Source organism: Perognathus longimembris, chromosome 5 (genome assembly GCF_023159225.1).
Source record: "Perognathus longimembris pacificus isolate PPM17 chromosome 5, ASM2315922v1, whole genome shotgun sequence".
Classification (NCBI taxonomy): Eukaryota; Metazoa; Chordata; class Mammalia; order Rodentia; family Heteromyidae; genus Perognathus; species Perognathus longimembris.
Genome location: NC_063165.1, coordinates 30,487,927 through 30,508,480, shown reverse-complemented (window position 1 = coordinate 30,508,480; position 20,554 = coordinate 30,487,927). Strand labels below are relative to the sequence as shown.

At 34.0% G+C, this 20,554-nt stretch overlaps 2 protein-coding genes across 2 annotated transcripts; one reads left to right on the top strand and one right to left on the bottom strand.

Annotated features, from left to right (window-relative positions):
• Nucleotides 1–442: 442 nt before the first annotated feature.
• LOC125351264 (olfactory receptor 183-like) lies at nucleotides 443–1,372 on the top strand. The gene has a single exon (XM_048345968.1). It carries the CDS (start codon nucleotides 443–445, stop codon nucleotides 1,370–1,372), a length of 930 nt encoding a protein of 309 aa, XP_048201925.1.
• A 6,185-nt stretch (nucleotides 1,373–7,557) lies between these two features.
• Nucleotides 7,558–8,529, bottom strand: LOC125351263 (olfactory receptor 183-like). The gene has a single exon (XM_048345967.1). It carries the CDS (start codon nucleotides 8,485–8,487, stop codon nucleotides 7,558–7,560), a length of 930 nt encoding a protein of 309 aa, XP_048201924.1. The 5' UTR covers nucleotides 8,488–8,529.
• Nucleotides 8,530–20,554: the final 12,025 nt, after the last annotated feature.

Here is a 20,554-nt window from a genome sequence, read left to right as displayed (position 1 = left end):
CCTTGGAGTGTATTTTCTGTAAAAGCAATTATATAAAGATTTTCATTATCTGTCTTAAAATTTTTAGTATGTGTATTATTCACTAAAGTGAAGATTAAAGTTTGTAGCAGAGATTTCAACTTCAAATAATCTTTGTCCCTGATCCTGAATCTATATGTCACACTCATGAGGTTATTATCACACAGTAGTCTCCATTTAGTAAGTGCTTGAAATGACCTTTCTTTCTCCTTAATTGTATTAATTAATAAAAATTGAACAGAGGAAAATATTTTATTTTTCTTTTCTACCAAATCTCCTCAAATACTTTCCATTAACAAATATAGACAGCAGTTTTATAACTGCTTTATTTTATTCTAATTCATTTCCAATATTTTTCATTACATAAATATTTAAAGAATATTCTGAAATTCAATTCTCTTTCTATCAGGAGACAATTAAGAACATGCAAAAGGAAAATGCAACATTGCTGACAGAGTTTGTTCTCACAGGACTTCCACATCAAGCACAGTGGAAAATCCCCTTGTTCCTGGTGTTCTTGATGATATATCTTACCACCATTGTGGGAAACCTTGGTCTGATTGCTGTCATCTGGAAGGACCCTCACCTTCACATCCCTATGTATTTATTCCTTGGGAATTTAGCCTTTGTAGATGCTTGGTTATCATCCACGGTGACACCGAAGATTCTGATGAACTTGTTAACAGAGAATAATATGATATCACTTACTGAATGCAAGATACAGTTTTTTTCTTTTGTAGTCAGTGTAACGACAGAATGTTTTCTCTTGGCAACAATGGCTTATGATCGCTATGTGGCCATCTGCAAACCTTTACTTTATCCAGTGATTATGTCGAACAGACTCTGCATCCGGCTAATGGTTGTGTCACTTGTAGGAGGTTTTCTTCATTCCACACTTCATGAATGTTTTTTACTCAGGCTAACCTTCTGTAATTCAAACATGATATATCACTTTTACTGTGATGTTATGCCATTATTAAAGATTTCCTGTACTGATCCTTCACTTAATTATCTAATTATTTTTATTTTCTCAGGATCAATACAAGCATTCACCATTGGCACTGTTTTTGCCTCTTATACATTTATTCTCATTACAATCTTAAAAAAGAAGTCAGCTAAAGGTGTAAGGAAGGCCTTCTCCACATGTGGAGCCCATCTGTTATCTGTGACTTTATACTTTGGTTCTCTTCTCTTCATGTATCTACTCCCTGCATCTGCACAATCAGATGATCAGGACATGATGGACTCTCTATTTTACACTGTCATAATTCCATTGTTAAATCCTATGATCTACAGTTTGAGAAATAAGCAGGTTATAGATTCAATAAGAAAAGTATTAAAGAGAAATGTTTAATTTTCATTCTGAAAGTGCTATCATAATTAAAGAAGAAAATAAATAAAAACATGTATAAGCTTGCACATTATTAAATGTAGTTTTTGTAAATTATTCTTTTTCCTTTAAACAAAACAGTAATATATTCATTAAAGTCAAATTTGAGTATTTTGTGGTACTCTTTTAAAATATTTTGAAATTACAATTTTCTCATTTGGGAGTGTGTGTGTGTGTGTGTGTGTGTGTGTGTGTGTGTGTGTGTGAATTTTCCTTAAGGTTGGGCTTTGATTCACAATCTCCTTACTCAGCTTTTGATGTTGAACCTTTATAACAACTTTATTCTTTTTTGTGATGTTGGATATTTAATTTTGAGGGCCAAATGAGTAGCTAGGAATACAGGAGTGAGTGAACTCAGTAGGCCACCAAGATCTTTACTATTTATTTTTTCAGGCTTATAGGAATGGGCTAATGTTGGCAGGAGGATTTCCCACTCTTCCTGAACATAACTTCTTAAGGAATTTTGCTCTGTTTAAACATCCTGGATTTGAGGAACAAATGATTGGTTTATATCAGAGACTGCTACATTTCTTCTGTTATGGCTACAATCCAGCACAGAGATACTGTCCTTGTGATAAGATTTCACTGCTCTTCTTGCCTCTGAACAACTGAAGAGTTGAGGTAGTATTTTGTTGGTTTGTTGTTTTTTTTTTCTGATTCTAGTTGCTCTCCCTCTTTGCTGTAGTGAAATAAAATGTCAATATCTTACAAATGCTTGATCTGGGCACCAGTAACTTGAACTGACTATCCAGTCCACCTGCCTCTCTTCCATGTTCAGAACTGATTATCCAGGCTATTCATGACTTAAGTCATTAGTACCTAACAGTGCCCTCACATATTTCCACAGGTCATAGAAAAACTCATAAGGAAATCAACTTAACTGTTTAGAGCATATTTAAATAAGATAGGAAATAAAAGCATTTCACAGTCTTGTATATTTTCTTTTTAGTTTGTGAATGTATTAAGGCTTAAAATCATGTAAGCTCTCTGATCAGAACACTGGGGTGATATTCAAGGATGATCTAGATCAAAGGAGATTAAACAACCAGATGATACAATTAAATCACATAATAAAAGTCTTAAAATTAGACACATGCCTTGAACTAGATGAAAATCAACTATTTTAAATGGAAATCTTGGAGCAGGAAAAGTTGGAGTTTGTGGTGGCAGACTTGGAGCAAAGGCATTTATCAGAGTATTAAGCTTTGTCCAGAAAGCCTTTAAAGGCTCATTTTTTAGTATGAAAATTATCGCATTAGGAGAATTATAGAGGCAGAAACTGCAGAGACAAATAAAATATTTTAATTGAATGTACCAAATAAAGTAAGAATGAGGAAAATCTTACATAAGCGTGCAAAACATATGTACATATATTATATGTATATATGTATACATGTAAATACACATGTATATGTATAACATGTACCTTTATGTATGTGCATACACATATACAATTATGTACATAATTTGTAGCAGTAAAAAACCCATCAAAATTATGAAGATAGGTATGATTTATCCTAGAAATTTCATATGAAGTTTCAGTGTTAAGGAAGCAAGATTCTCAACTGTGTGGAAGAGGTAAAGTTTTGCAAATACATAAATGTATAGATTTCAGAAAGAACGACATGGTGGTATTAGTGGGCAAACTTATGAAATTCTGGTTTCAAGAGGTAAATGGCAAGAATAGACATGTATGTGGATACCTCATTCTATTTAAATGGTATAGAACATGAAGAAATTTATCATTTTCATTCCCAGCCACTCACTAGGCACTATGACATCACATCTAGATACATTTTCTTGAATATTGGTAATATGCATTGAACTCTCTGTGAATTACAGATTTCAATAACTTTGTACCTGTTTTTGTTGTTTGGTTGTTGTTTCTGTCATTTTAGTTTTGGCTTGATTTCCCTTTTCTTTTCCTCCCTAATGTTCAACAATATTTTTTGTTTTTATTTATTTATTTATTTATTTATTTATTTATTTATTTATTTATTTATTTATTTTGGCCAGTCCTGGGGCTTGGACTCTGGGCCCGAGCACTGTCCCTGGCTTCTTCCTGCTCAAGGCTAGCACTCTGCCACTTGAGCCACAGCGCCACTTCTGGCCATTTTCTGTATTATGTGGTGCTGGGGAATCGAACCCAGGGCCTCATGTATATGAGGCAGGCACTCTTGCCACTAGGCCATATCCCCAGCCCCTCAACAATATTTTTTGATATATAGGCTTTGAGTTAATATAATAAGTCTTTTCTGATTGCCCAAGGAGAAAAAAGTTATTCTTCCTTTTGATTCAAATAGGCACGATGAAGTAAGAACAAGTTTTTCTTGTTTTTTTCTTTGTTTATTTTTCTTTTCTTTAGTGAAGCTTGTTATAATTTCCTCTTACTTGTTTTCTAGGTTATGTTGCAATGTGTATTTACTTCTTTCTTTGATATAGGAGACAAATTTCTCCCAAGAAGTGAAATTTACCATTTTCCAAAAAGGTGCTATGGAATGCAATTGAATGATATCAATTTTTCTGGAACTTCTATTCACTCAACAGAAGTTTGACATTAATCTGGACTGTATGTGAGATTAGTCCTAGATTACACAGCACAATTTTGTGTATTAAAATAAATGGGGTAACAGGTTTGACAAGAAGTGAACTCACTACCTTATGTATGTAACAGCAACCCTTGTGTACATCACTTTGACAATAAAATTAAATTAAAAAATGTAATTTGAAGTTCTTATTTCTTTTGCCTTTCTTGGCATAAACCCCGGGCCTAGGTAGTATCTGTGCTTTTTGCTCAAAACCAGAGCTTTACCACAAGAGACACAACTCCATTTCTTGCTTTTTGGTGGTTAATTAGAAATGAGTCGCACAGAGTTTTCTGCCCTGGCTGGCTTGAGATCATGATCTTCATTTCTCAGTCTCCTAAATAGCTAAGATTACAGGAGTGAAGTACCGGTGCTCAATTTGGAAACCATTTTAATACAAAATACAGTATTGATTACTCAAGGTAGTTATTATATCATAAATTAAATGGTAAAATGTTTTATTTTTCTAGTTTATAATTGATGAACAGTTTGTTAAAATCACTTATGTGTTTATTAGAAACAGATATAAATATCTTAAAACATTCATTAGTAAAATGTAGTTTATTAATTCTATGATAATCAGAATGTAAAGACCTTTGATAATATGAACCAGGACATACATGAGCCCCAATATATGATTTTGTAACTTTTTAAATAAAAATTAAGACATTAATATAATATCTAAACATTTATCTTCAAAAATATTTTCTGAGAACCTATGACTTCCTTAGCCCTCAGACTGTAGATCATTGGATTTAAAACAGGAAATATACCATGTGACACAGAGAAAAACATCTTCCTGTGATCATCTGATTATCTTCCTGTGAAGAAGCAGGGTTCACATTCATGAAGAGGAGTGGGCCATGGTATTAACATACAATTGAAAGGTAGGCTCTATAGTTTGACAAGCCTTTTGTTATACCTTTTTAAGACTTGTCAAAACTGTAAAGAGACTAAGTGTATAAGAGACAAGAGTAGGCCCAATGCTAAATACTTTTCGTGAATCAGAAAAATAAAAATCCTTAGATAATGAATAGAAATATCAGTATAGACACCTTTAACAATGGTATGATTGTAAATGAGGTAATATGTGTTGGATTCTGATTAATCTGACAGAATACCTTTCTTGAATTACAGCATGTATGAAGCAACTGGCAAATGATGAAACCGAAATCAGAGTGCAGTGTGTTGACTGTCATTACTTGGCAACATCATCAGTGGATTAGGTATGAATACATAGCAGTCATAAGACACTGTAGCTAAGACACAGCATTCTGCAATTATACTGATTGCAAAGGAAAAATACTGTACTACACAGAGACAAAGATATCATCTTTTCCTTGTCTAACAAGTTGAGTAGTATGTTGGGAGTCACTGTGATCCATACTTTTACCATATATACACATAATCAAACAAACCTACAGAGTCTATACATATGCAGTAGTTAATACAATTCAATATGCTACTCATAGTAAATACATTTCTCTCCATAAGTAGGTCACACCTAGATTTTGTGCATAAGCGTAACTTGGCATACAGTCTCTTACAATGAGCAAAAATAACCCTGATTTGACTAATTTCTTCTTCATGAAGCTCTAATGAAACATATTTCCTAGTCAAATGGTTTTCTGAAAGCTTTCTTAAGACAGGTAAAGGCTTTTGCTCCTACAGGTGTGTCAACACAGAATGTCACTTCCTCAAACTTCGATGATATTTGTAGAATAATATTAAGAGATTTTAGACTCAAACTTCTGCATGTTCAGTAGTTGATACAATACAATATACCATACATTTCTTTCCATTACTAGCTCACACCTGGATTTTGAGAGGAAAATATCTAGTTGTAGTGTATGTTTGCTTGTTTATACTTAAGTTGTAAAAATATTTTTTCTGTGTCCAGGATAATTCTGTCAACAATCTCCTGAACAATAAAAGATTTTCAGGATATGTATATGTGTGTATGCCTATATAGAGAGATAAATATGACTCCTTTTGAATTACCACATTAGGAAATGTATCACTACAACAAAAATGTTCTTTATTAGGTTGTCACTATTTCCATGATGATTTTAATCCAACATCAGCGGTGTTTAAGACAACTGGTGAAATTAGCTGGATTATAGCTTTTATATAGAACTAGCCATTAAATAATGCATATATATTTTCATATTTTATCTTAAGGAAAAATAAAGTGTATTACACACTTTGGTAGGAATAAAGATCTAGATAAAATGCATTCTTTATATATTATCATAGATGCATATAAACACATATGTGTTTGTGTATATCCGATTTATAATCTATACATATTCATGAATAAATCAGCTTACAAGGATGAAGACATCTATATTACAATATGCCTATATGCATATCATTGCAGAAATGACAATTCATCAAAAGCTATTGAAGAGGAGTACAAATAAGCCAGAGAACATACTGTGAAGATTTACCTTGTTTTGTGTTTGGAAAAATGAATATATCAGCACAATAGAATATACAAGAGCTGTTTCAAAGAAATTCATATGTGATCTGAGTTTAGGATGAGGACTTCTAGTAAAAGTACAGAATTTCAGTGTTAAGGAATAGTTAGAAACGCATATGTAAAGGGTATGGAAAACGAGGAAATGTAACATACACAGACTTTCTTCTTTTACAACTACCTACTAGGAATAGTGGTATGATATCATGTTAATATTACCTGAATTTGAATAATATACATTTTAAGCTTTTTATATGAATTACAAATTTCAACAATCTTTACATGATATCAAGTTTTCTTCATTTTTTTTTTTTACTTTTCGGTTGTTGTTTTATTTTTTCTTTGATTTGTTTTTACATTGCTTTGCACTTTTAAAAGAATTGAAATATTCCTTCCCTTACTTGAGTTTTTCTTATTTTTTCTATGTCTATGAAAACTCTCCTCTTCTGAATTAACAAACATCATCAGATATTTTCTCTCTGAGAAAGCTCTCTTCTCTATAAAAATGACCTAGAAATGATTTCCTACTATGCAATCCTCTTCCACTGTTCTAACTTTCTAATTGTTCCAGATTCTATTACAATAAACATTTATTCCTTTGTTGAATGAGATTACTTTTTCCAAAATTGTAATCCTCCATTCACAAAAATGGTGACCTTAAAGAAGATTGAGTACCTATTAGTATTTCTGAAATTTTCTTCTATTAACCCAAAGATAAAACTGGAATTACAATAATATGATATGCATGCCAGGCTATACCACAGAATTTTCTATGTAAAGTATTATTCCAAATCATTGCAGGGAATACACAATTTTCATTGCTCTGTAAATCTATAATGAAATGGCATACAAACATATAAACATTACTACTTGTCTCTGTTTTAGTGTCATATGAAACAAATACTTTATTTAAAATTTTATGGGTTTATCAACAATATATGTATATAAATTAAGTACTGAAAACTTAGTTTTTTCATGTTCCATAGCAAATATAATTGTACAATGACATTGCACATGACAGAATTCTTTAGCTTTTTTCCAATTTTGAAACTATTTTAATAAAAAGAAAACATATAATATAAGGTCTAAATATTTCTTTTCAAAAATTTTTTCAGAGACCCTATGACTTGTTTGTTCCTCAGACTATAGATAATTGGATTTAAAACAGGAATTATGACAGTGTAAAATAAAGAGAGGATCATATCTTGATCATCTGCTTGTGAAGATGCAGGATGTACATACATGACAAGAAGAGGACCATAGTATAAAGACACAGATAGGAGATGGGCTCCACAAGTGGAAAAGGCTTTTCTTATTCCTTTTTCAGACGTTGTTGTTAAAATAATATAAAGAACAAATGTATAAGATGTAAGAATAGTCATGATGGAGAATACTTGTATTGAACCAGAGAAAATAAAAATGATGAGGTAATTAAGAGAAGGATCTGTACAGGAAATCTTTAGCAATGGTATAACATCACAATAAAAGTGATATATTATGTTGGATTTACAGAAAGTTAATCTGAATAAAAAACTTTCATGAATGACAGCATGAATAAAGCCACCTACGTAAGATAAGACTAATAGCTGTATACAGAGTCTGTTGGTCATAATAACTGGATAAAGTAAAGGTTTGCAGATGGCTACATAACGATCATAAGCCATTACTGCCAAAATGAAACACTCTGTTGTTACACTGACTGCAAAGGAAAAAAACTGAATCATGCATTCAGAGAGAGATATTAGCTTGTTCTTGTCTAACAAATTGAGCAGCATATTAGGAGTCACTGTGGATGATAACCAGGCATCCACAAAGGCTAAATTGCCAAGACATAAATACATGGGGATGTGCAGATGAGAGTCCTTCCAGATGAGACCAATGAGACCGAAGTTTCCCAAAATAGTCATAAGATACACCACAAAGAAGAACAGGAACAGAGGGATTTTCCACTGTGGTTGACGTGTAAGTCCGCTGAATACAAATTCTGTCACTACTGTTGTATTTTCTTTTTCCATGTCCCCACTGGTTGTCTTTAAAACCAAATAAAATTAATATAAAATAACATTCATTAAGATCATTAGAGTGGAAACTAGGAGAAGAGTTGATATAAGTATACTTTTCATCATGAATTCCACATTACTATTATAGAAGAAAATGGTTTTGCTAAATTAAACATGAAAAACATTTAAGTTAATTCAGTTTAATAAATTTGTAGGATGCAATGAATTTGGTTACAATGGTAGACATTCTAAGCAAGCTTCTGATCAACTTATTTAAAACTACTAAGTCAGAATAGGAATTTGATTTCCTGCATAAGGTTCATGTACTAAAGAAAAGGTATTTAGGAATCTTGGAATATAATGTGAAGGAATTTCACTTTATTCTTCAAGGAATAGATTTCACTTGAGTTTTTTTCAGTATGTTTAATGATGTAAAAGAATATTTTAATTAAAAATTTATAGAGTAGAAAATGGCTTGAGAGAGAGAACAGTGGAATCAGGAGTAATAATCAGGGACTATTACCACAGTAATCAGGGACTGTAGTGTTGTTGAGGGATTCCCAAACCATATTAGACATATCCATAGCCTGGAAGAGCATATGGTAAACAACAGATTTGTAGAGTTATAGACCATAGTTCAAATATGATGGAAGCCACACTTTACTATACAGTCCTTTGAATATCACTGCAGTCCCTAATACATACATTTTATGATATTTGTAGTAAGAAAGTAATAGAAGACGTAAGTCCAATAAATTCAGAATGTACAGACACTATGATTGTCTGATATATTAGCTAATTTTTAAGAGTCAACAGTGATACAAAGAGCAGTAACGTGGTCACTGGATAAGCCCTCATGAAAAATAACATTGAGTAAAAGCTGGATTATAGGTCAATTGATTCTGTAACATGTACAATACCTTGGTCCAATCCCCATCATTAAAAAATAAATAAGTAAAATTTAAACAATAAGCTTTAAAACTATTATGCATTGTCTATTCAATTTGAAGATCATCTTCTAACATCCAAATGACGTACATCTAAATGGATTGAGGAATAATTATTACTTAGATGTAATTGGAATACTTGGAAGCATAGTTCTAAGTACTCTAAACAAATAGAAATAAAGATGAAGGAATAGGGTAGTATTCTGTTAAAATTACATTAAAAAGCTTACATTTGGACACCATGCATTATTTGGGTGCATATGAGCCCTTTTCTCATATGAATTGCACCTTTGCTTCTTTTTGATGGGCAGAAATGAACAAATATTGAAGAAGTCAAAAAGAGGTAGGCACTTTATTTCATTCCCCTTGCACATAGATTTAACATGATGGTCCTTCGTCTAGATTTTCCCAATCAAAAGCAAATACAGAATTAGGAATATAGAGAAAATAAGACAAACACATGAACAAAACAGAGTCTGAGGTGAAAGTTTCATGAAGGAAATGATACCTAGACTAGCACTAATTTTATGACCACAAAAAGAACAGCTAGTGAATTATAATATCTGAAGGGACTAGCAGCCCTAGTTGATTTGAGCTGTTTATTTGCCTGGCTTCTTTGTTTTTCTCCTCATTTTTAACTGATTATATAAAATCTTTAGTCTGTCTACTTTCATTTAATAAAGAAATTATTGCAATTGTTGTAAAATGAATCTCTAAAATAAAAAATTGAAAGAAAAAAGTCACTGGATAAAAAGTTACTGAGCAGGCCTGACTCTCCATTCATTAGAAAAGTTGCACCTACAGAAAGAAATGGGGCTTTATGCAAATGAAATGATGAAGCTGTCCCTAAGGTGGACAATGAACAAAGTCATAACCAGGCACAGAACCTGAAGGGTCCATATAAGGCAGTGACATCCCACGACCTTCTCACATGGCCCATAGAAGAGGATTAGCCAAACTCTAGAAAGAGAAATATTCTAGGACCAGATAAAAGATTATGCTGTTAGTCCTATCCTGTAAAATATTTTGTACCTTGTTTGTAATGAAAAGAAACTCTAAGCTTGTCAGAATGCCATTGTGTATTATTTAGGGATTGGATTAGTAATATTTTCTCTTGTACCACAAAATGCATGTTTGTGTCGTTTTATTACATGGATTTTGTTATTTTCAATGACTAATAAGTTCCCAAGTTGAGATGCTAGAAGTGAGTTCCTCAATCAGGTGCATATTACCTTCCATAATATATAAAGTAGACAGACTCACATACAAATTGTCCCACAAGAACTACAGTATTTATATTTTTAAGTTAAAAATGTTGTACACATTGAAACCTGCATACATGCACCCACATGCACACATCTTGATGAACAGCATAGTATATTAGCCATCAAATTCAGTTTGTGCTACCAATATAGTAATGATCATTGTTATTTTAGGTATTAGGACTATACCTAATCCTGAATAGAACTTGAAGCATAAGCTTAGCCTTATGCTTAACATAAGCTTGGACATACAATATGAATTTATTTTCATGTCCTAGACAGAGCTCAGACACTGAACTTTTCTGCCAAAGCTATCAACAAAGTTATAGTAAGTGGATAGATTTCTATGGTTCATATAGTTTTTCTTATTTTCTAGTGCATTGTGTAGAATTTCAGTTTAGATTGTCTAGAATCTTTGGATAATGTATATTCTAAGTGAAGTGGTTTTTTTTAAGGCTCCTGTTGGTGTTAAAGTGGTGCCTGTATGTTGATTTTTGAAAGCTACATTTGTTCTTTGTTTTATACTCTGTCCTTATGAACTGACCTCAGACTAAGCCAGCAACTACCTCTTTGAAAGCATTGTGTTGTGAGGAGCAGAGAACATTTTTCCCGATGGAGGAAAGGTCAGTTACAGTGCTGTACACACTATTAACAACAAATAAATGCTCACCTGTTCTAGGATAAATTCTGCTACCATGTACTAAACATTACAAAAATATCTTTCTTATAAACTTGGTGTCATGGTGGATTTACAGAAAGCAGCTTTCCTGCTGTAGGTGGCTTTTCTTCCAAGAAGGTTGAACTTTCACTCCCCTCTCAAGAAAATAAATAAAGAAGTGTTATGTGAGAAAAAAATTACTGAACAAAATGATCCTATCAAAATTTAGCAAAATAAGACATGGGGAAGCCTGTACTTGAAAGGTATGGTGAAGTCAAGGGGAAAGGGACAGATGCATGAACAGAATTGGGGGAGAAGGCAGTCAAGAAGCAAATGTATATCCTACAAAATCAAGAAGAGTATGGGAAAGGGTAGGTGTGAGGAGGGGAGGGATGGGTGAGATGTTGAAAGGGGCGACATTGACTGAGATATATTTCTTAAATGAAAAAAAAGAGGAACAGAAAAGCAAACATTCTGACATAAATTTAAAAATGGGGAGAGTGGTTAGGAGGGAAAAAACTGGTGAACTGGAGGGAAGAAATGACACTGTTTAAAAAGAAACTAGTGAGAAATAAGGGGTGTGGTGGGACAAATGACATTGAGACAGAATTTGAGATAGATAAAAAGAAAACAAGAGGGAAATTGAATGAGCAAAGTAATAAAAGAGAAATGTGGCTCAGTGCAGATAAGTCAAAAGAAGAGATAAATTATATAATAAGACAACATGAAATAAAGCAGAATGCTTTGAAATTTACATGCAAATGTACTCCAAAATATACTCACATTTCCTGGATGATCTTTCCACAGTTTGAAGTCCTTATATATTTAATTATAAAAGCAACACTAACACAATAACTTTATTATGGGTATATTATATTGTATGCTGGTGTTACATATTTTTATGTACTTTCAAAACCAATAAGAAAGCATTTATTATATGAGATAATGGAATGTACATGTTTGTCTACACAGAATGCTTTACTCTCTCTCTCTGTATATACATTTATGTATATGTATATATATAATGAACACCACTGGCTAAATATCAAATATTTGTAATAAAATATATAAACTTACCTTTGTTAATACATGGACTGAAACAGGCTTTCTGTAAAAACTGTATTTGTTTAATGTGAAAGAATTTTCTTACTCACGTCTCTTTTGGCAAAATATTATGCAAATGAAAAAAGGAATTTTATAAAGTAATATTGATAACAATAGCAATTATTCCAATTTTGATATATTTTATTTGTAATGTGATTTTCTCCAATACTGATGTAACTATCTAAGTAAAGATGATCAAATTTAATTTGTATAGGAATGCTTACAAAGTCAAAAGTGCAAGAAGGGTAGTAGAAATAGATTTTCACTCTATCTCACCCTATACTGATTTATATACAAAGTGCTCAGTAAAATATTACCAAAGCTGGGTAAAGATATAGTACCAATATTTTAACTGACTTTGAAAAAGTTTAGGAGGAAAACAAGACAAATGAAATATAATGGGACATTTTTTTCAGACTCCTCAGGAAAAGTTCTTGCATGAGTATAATGACTTCAATTTTTAAACGTAGAAATCAGTTGGCTTACACCAAATGTTTTTGTAAGTATTGCTTTTGGAGTCGTTTGTCTTTTTATACGTTGTCTCTTGATTTTGATATTCCCTTTCACTTTCCTAGTTCTAATACCAGTATATACAGTTTCCAATGTACTCAGATAAGATACAGTGATAGTGCGGGTACAACCACAGGAAGGGGATATAAGAGGATCATCAACAATAAAAGCTATGGTTTCACACGGCATGTTGAAAGTGATTACAACAGTTCCACATCATCAAATAAGGATATGTAGACGCAAAACATACACATTACCAAAGGAAACAAAGTTTTAGACAGTTTTTGCTTATGGAAAATTTTAGCCCAAGACGAAAGAGGTAGTGCAATCAATTACATGTCATATTTTAAATCTTATAAATTTAATCTAAGTGCCTACATATTGCATAACAACACAACTGTAAAGAATTTAAAGTACATAAATCATTTTATCCTTACCCATATACTGAAAAGTATGGTAGAGATCCTTTAAAAGTATTAGACTTCAGAAGGGCACTGGTGGGTCATGCCTATAATTCTAGCTAGTCAGGAGGCTGAGATATGAGGTTTGTAGTTCAAAACTAACCTGGACAGGAAAGACATGAGACTCTTATCTCTAAGTAACTCCACCCCCCAAAAAAAAAAGTACAAGTGGAGATATTGTTCAAATGTTAATGTGCTAGCCTTGAGAAAAAAATTCAGGGGAAGTGCCAAGGCCACGTTTAAGCCCCAGAACTGACCCACAAAGAAAAACAATATTAGACTATAAAACAGAAGAAAAGAGTATCACAGAGTTGATGATAACAAAAGTAGCAATTCTTTGCACACTGTTGGAGATTTCACCTGTCATTCTTGGTAGAATGCTGTTTATATAAGATTTTCTTTGAATAATGAGTCAACCAGAAGTGGAAAGAGAGGTGATATAAAATTCCTATGAGATTACGGGAGGGTTCCCTGAAGGATCATGCAAACCATGCTACTGGGCACAATGAATTTGGAGAGGTATTAGAGGTGAGTAGTTGATCTTGCAGGCCTCAGAGACTTCTGGAACCATCAACATTTAGTCTTTGTACATAGTTCTACTTTGGACCAATAAAATCAGACCTTAATTCAAACATTTCCGTCACAGATGATATTTTGTGTTTATTTGACTACAGTGTTATGAAAGGTATAGAAAACTGTGTTCTATAAAACTCTTCTGAGGTTTATGACAAGTATGAGTTTATCCAAACATGCCATTAATAAGTTGAAGATCCCAGTTTCTCAACTCTAAGTAAAATAGTTTGTTTAGGAAAAGTACATCTCATTTCCAGAAGTATCCATTGCTTCTTTATTTGAAACTCAAATTTGATGGAAAAAAAAATTCCACCAGGCAAATGTGACATAAAATAGCTAAAGAAACTGTCAAATCCTCAAGAAGAGGTGACTCACCTATGTCTATGCTGTCTTAATATGATGATTATGAATTTCCAAGACAGTTTGGAAAAGTGTGGATTTGTTTCAGTATTTGTGGATTGTGGGTCTGAAGTCTTTCTTTCTAATTAACATTTGTAAAACCTTGCTGTCAATGGGGCTTTCCCTAAGAGGACTGAAAATATGAGAGATGTGTGATTGTCTTGAACAGAGAAAAATCAGAAATTGCAAAGGGGAAGAGATAAGTTTTCAGAAGGGCCATGACATTGAGTCTATGTAAATTTGAATGTGTCCTAGAGGCTAGTCTGAGACGTTGTGCCTTACCCTGCCCTAAGAAAAAGAACTCAACTGACAGATTATTTTTAAAAATGGCCAAGGTATTTATATGTTATCTTTTCATTCATAAATTTCTTTAATTTATAAATTTCTTTTCATTCATAAAAAGCAACTGTTTAAGGGAGGATGGATGAGAAGGTTGAAAGGGGTAACATTGATGAAGACATAATGTATTCTTGAAATGCTTTGTTAAATGACAATTCCTTTGCAAACTACTTAAAACTAATAATAACTTTTATGATGTTGTACCATGAGAAAACACGGAAGCCACATTTTGAGAGGTCAAATAGGGAGTCCTTATTAGAAGCCTTTATTATTTGGACACCTATCCCAAAAGCCTGCAGCCCTGCAAATACACTTAACACTGTTAGAAAACTGAGCCATGAGAGTAGGAGAGGAAAGACAGAGCTACCAACAAACCAGGTCAGTTCTAATGGAGAGCTGAAGTGGGACACCATGTTGACTGGAGGAGAGACAAGAGACAGCACAGGAGGGATGAGGTAACCACCCTGACCTGGTCTGAGCCTAAAAACAGTCAGAGTCAGGGGGCAGAGTCACAGGAAACTAGGAAACTCCAGTGTTCATGAACCAAGACTGGCAGGTCCAGGAACCTATAGTCCAAGTCCTCACCCCTCCCACTTGGAATTGAGGCATGCTTATCACCTGTGATGTAGGACTTCCCCTTCTCCCACCATGAAGACAAGATGGTGCCAGTTAAATCCAATTTCCCTATGTGGTGGATACCACATGGCCAGACCTGGTCTCCTTGCTTCAATAAAGGCAACTAGTTCCTGAGCTCCCACTCATAACAATAAGGATAAACTTATTTCTAACATTAATGTTTCATGTCTAAACATTGATATGTAATTAACTCCATAGTAAAAGGACATTTGAGATAAAAGGCAAACTCTAAGAAAGTCATGACTAGAAATACAGGAATGTTGTATCCCCATCACCAAGGTGGGACTCCAACCCACAGTGAGAGTCTAACCCACGGCTAGACAGGCAATGATGTAGTATCCCAATTCGAAGAAGACTTCAAGACACTCAATTAATTGGTCTAGGATTTTATTTTCCACACAATGATTTGCATTCTGCCATTTGGGGAGCAAAGTGCAGCACTCAGCTTCAATAGGCCTGGGTTTTTAAGGGTGAAAACCACAGGCAGGTGGTCGAGCCAGTTAGGCAAAGCAAGCAAGTAAACATAATAGTTATAGATGATTACAATTCTAGTAAACAAAGTAATATTGACAAAAACATATTTCAGGTTTTTCTTTTTGTATCTAAGACCAAACCACATCCCAGGTTTTTGTGCTCTTTCCAGGGAATTTCTCCCTCCTCAACAGGGCGATTTGTGGGGAGTCATTCTACTCTGGATGTCAAGGAAGAGAAGGAAGTATTTTTGAAAGTTTCATTAGTCAATCATTCTTAGAAGTATGATAGAGATAAAATATCGTGGGTAAAGGAACAATCATGGTTAACATATTTTATCTGATATGTGGAAGTTAGAAACAATTTATTAATATTCAAGGAAATACATAATGTGGTTGTGTGAAGGGGACACAGACACATTAACCAAGCCAGGATATCTGCAGGGGAAAGTTCAAATGATGGAATTCCTTAGAAGAATTAGTAACAAGAAACTGGAATGTTTAAGGTTTAGGGAGAGAGATCAGTGGAGTGGGTTGAGAATGAAAAAAGGACAGAAAGGAGAATGATGCCTTAATATTCTAGGTGAATCCCATGAAAACACAAAATGTGAGGGTAGTGGTTGGATTAGGAGGGATGCGGGATACTAATGAAAGTCAGGTGAAATTGATCAAGATGTGTAGAACAATTTTGTACATCCTTTTAATGATGAGAATATGATTTTTTTAAAGAAACATCTCCCATGATTTTCTTCCTTTGAGGTAATAAAATTTTCTCTATTCCTGGGGCTGGGGATATGGCAAGAGTGCTTGCCTCGTGTACATGAGGACCTGGGTTCAATTCCCCAGCACCACATATACAGAAAACGGCCAGAAGTGGCGCTGTGGCTCAAGTGGCAGAGTGCTAGCCTTGAGCACAAAAGAAGCTAGGGACAGTGCTCAGGCTCTGAGTCCAAGCCCCAGGACTGGCAAAAAAAAAAAAAAAAAAAAAAAAAAGTTTGATTTCTACACTGTCCATGTAATATTCTTGCTTGTACCAGGACATTCATGGTTATGTTTATATTCATTTCTTGTTAAGATTAAACACAGATGGTTTAATATTTTTTAAAAAATTCTGTATTCCTAAAAAAAAATGTGGAATAAGTAGCACAATGTGCCAAAATATCTAGTATTATGTCCAAAACAGCACTTATAATGAAGTAAGGAGATCAGGTCTGGCCAGCACCATATTGGCCACATGGTGAATGATAGGGTCTGGCATCATGCTGGCAAGAAGGTGATGCCCCTGCCTCCCAGGTGATGGGCGTGCCCTAATCCCTGGAGGCAGGGGCTGGCTGCTACTTGACTGATGGGTTGCCAGACCTGTCAATCCAGTGCCTGGGATTGGGAGTTTCCTGTGACCCTGCCTCTGCTCTGAACCTATTTAGGCCTGGATGAGTATAGGCACCATTATGCCATATCTCAATGTATCTCGTATCTCAATGTTCCTGTCCTGTGTCTTGTCTCCTGGCGTATCTCCAGTCACCATGATATCCCACTTCAGCTCTCCTTTTGAAGCTGAATTGATTTGTTGGTATTTTTTTTTCTTCTTTCTTCTCTGGCCTGTTTTGTAACAGTGTTGAGAGTGTTTGTGGGCTTCAGGCCTTTGTAACAATTGGCTGATGTAGATTGCTAACATTCTAATAAAGACTCCAAGATTCTAGCTGTCGAAACATGTGATTTATCACTTTATTACAATAACTAATATTCACAAATTAATTAAATATATTTATTAATCTTCTCTTCCTTTCCCTTCCTTTTTCTTCCCTCCTCTTCCCTTCTTTTCCCTTCCCTCTTTATCTTTCCTGCCTTTGGTAATAAAAATTCCCCATTAATGCTTCCAATATGAGGAATTTTTTCAAAGTTTTTATTAATTTACTCTGATACATATATATCATAGTAATATATTAATATATCACAGTAACATGTTCCTATGATTTTATTTGTATTTTACAGATAGATAATATATCATTGTATACTTGTGACTTATCTGCTATATCTTAAAGTTATATCTGTTGTTTTTAAAGTGCCTGTTTCAATATTTTGAGTTATCATTTATATAATTATTAATTTTAGGGTTTCTTCATACATTTATAATTACCTTTCACAGAATGGTTGATCACTGTACCTTTCACATGATATCACAGTGATCTTCGCATGGTGAAAAGGTGATGACACAGCCTACTGAGCAATAAGTGATTGTATTACCTAGAACTATTGGGAAGACATTTTTCTGGTGCCAAATGATAGAAATTATAACAAATTAACCCAGTGAAATTTCTAAAGAACCATAATCAGGTCCTTTGTTTATGATAAGTACATAATTTTGATAAGTAATAGCCACCCTACTTTGCCATAGACCAAAGAGTATTCTTTCTTTAAATAATCACAGTTCTTGGTCAATACATATTTTTATCTTCAAAAGGTGGTGAATTGACAGTTAATAGTTCTTCTAAAAATGGTATTTCAGTAGAGTTTTGTGTTTTATTGTATATAACGGTACAGCTTGAAATGCAAATATTAATTTAAAATTATAAATAAATGCACCATTAATTTATATATGTGTGTGTATTATATATAATAAGTAAGTAGTGTGTGTGTTTGTGTATATTTGTGAGTGTGTGTGCTCCAGTGCTGGGCTTGAACTCAGGGCCTTGTTGCTGTCTATGAATGTTTTTGCTCAAAGTTAGAACTCTTCTACTTGAGTCACGGCTTCACTGCTGGCTTTTTGGTAGGTAAACAAAGATAAGAGTCTTATGAACTGTCATGCCATCTGACTTTGAATATTGATCTGAACACGTTTGATGAACTGTTGAAGTCGATTGGCCAGAATTTTATTGAGAATTTTTGCATCTATGTTCATCAGGGAAATCGGTCTATAGTCCTCTTTCCGTGATGAGTGCCTGCCTAGTTTTGGGATGAGGGTTATTCTGGCTTCATAGAATGTGTCTGGTAGTGAACTTTCTCTTTCAATTTCATTGAAGAGTTTGAGAAATATTGGTGTGAGTTCTGTTTTGAAGGCCTTTTAGAATTCTGCTGTGAATCCGTCTGGACCTGGGCTTTTCTTGGATGGGAGATCACTTATTGCCGTTTCCATTTCAATACTGGATATGGGTCTGTTTAGAAGGTTTAAATCTTCATGGTTGAGTTTGGGGATATGAATTTTTTCTAGGAAATCATTCATTTCTTCCAAGTTCTAGAATATGGTGGCATAAAGGTTTGCAAAATAGTCCCTTATTATGTTCTGAATTTTGGTTGTTTCTGTGGTGATGTTACCTGTTTCATCTCTTTATTTGTTTATTTGAGTATGCTGCCTTCATTTATTTGGTCAGGTTTGCTAGGGGTCTGTCTTGTTGATTTTTTCAAAGAACCAACTGTTTGTTTTGTTAATTCTTTCAATTTTCTTTTTGCCTCTAATTGATTTAATTCTGATTTGATTTTAATTATTTGCTTCCGTCTATTGACTTGGGGTTTGGCTTGTTGTTCTCTTTCAAGGAAATTAAGGTGCTTCCTTAAATTATTGAGTTACTGTTTCTCCAGTTTGTTGGTGTAGGCATTCAGAGATATAAATTTTCCTCTGATTACTGCCTTTGCTGTGTCACAAAGGAGCTGGTACTTTGTGTCCTCATCTTGGTTTAATTCCATAAACATTTGAGTTTCTGTTCTCATTTCTTCAATGACCCACTGATGGTTCAGCAGTGTGTTGTTTAGTCTCCATGGGCTGCAGGATTTTCTGTGGTGGCTGTTTGAGTTGACCTCTAATTTTATTCCATTGTGGTCTGAGAGAATGCAGGGAATGGTTTTGATACTTCTGAATTTGTACAGATTTTCTTTGTGCACTAATATGTGATCTATTTTGGAGAATGTTCCATGTGCTGCTAGAAGAATGTGTATTCTGTTGTGGCTGGTTGGAATATTCTGTCGATATTGATTAAGACTAGTTGGTCTATGCATTTGTTTAGTTCTGTGGTTTGCTTGTTCAGTTTTTGGCGTGTTGATCTGTCCAGTGCTGATAGTGGAAAGTTAAAGTCCCCAACTATCAATGTGTTTGGGTTATGAGTGTTTATAAGAGTCAGTAGTGTTTGTTCGATGAAGTTGGGTGCTCCTGCATTTGGTGTGTAGCTATTTAGGATGGTTATATCTTCTTGTAGGAGAGATCCCTTTACTAGTATGTAGTAACCTTCTTTGTCTCTTCTTACCTTTTTTAATTTGAAGTCAATTTTGTCTGATACTAGGATTGCAACTCCGGCCTGCTTATGGGGGCCATTTGCTTGATAGATTTTATTTCTGCCTTTCATTTTTAGAAGATGTTTACTTTTGCTGGATATATGTGTCTCTTGGAGGCAGCAGACAGATGGATCTTGATTTTTGATCCAACTTATGAGCCTATGTCATTTGATTGGAGAATTAAGTCCATTAATATTGAGAGTTAGGATTGAGAGCTGATCACTTGTTCCTTTCATTATCCCTATCTTGTTAAAGGATGAGTCTTCCCATTTGTTGATCTCATATTCCGGTTTACTATTTAGGGTTCATTTCTCTGTCTGCATCAGGATCTTGATTATTTTCCAAGTATAGTACATCTTTGAGGATTTTCTGTAAAGCTGGTTTGGTGGAGATATATTGTTTCAGTTTTTCCTTACTGTGGAAGACTTTTACTTGACCTTCGGCTATAAATGAGAGTTTG

Excerpts from the sequence above, each read along its gene's own strand:
- LOC125351263 (XM_048345967.1), bottom strand. The coding sequence starts at position 8,487 with ATGGAAAAAGAAAATACAACAGTAGTGACAGAATTTGTATTCAGCGGA.
- LOC125351264 (XM_048345968.1), top strand. The coding sequence starts at position 443 with ATGCAAAAGGAAAATGCAACATTGCTGACAGAGTTTGTTCTCACAGGA.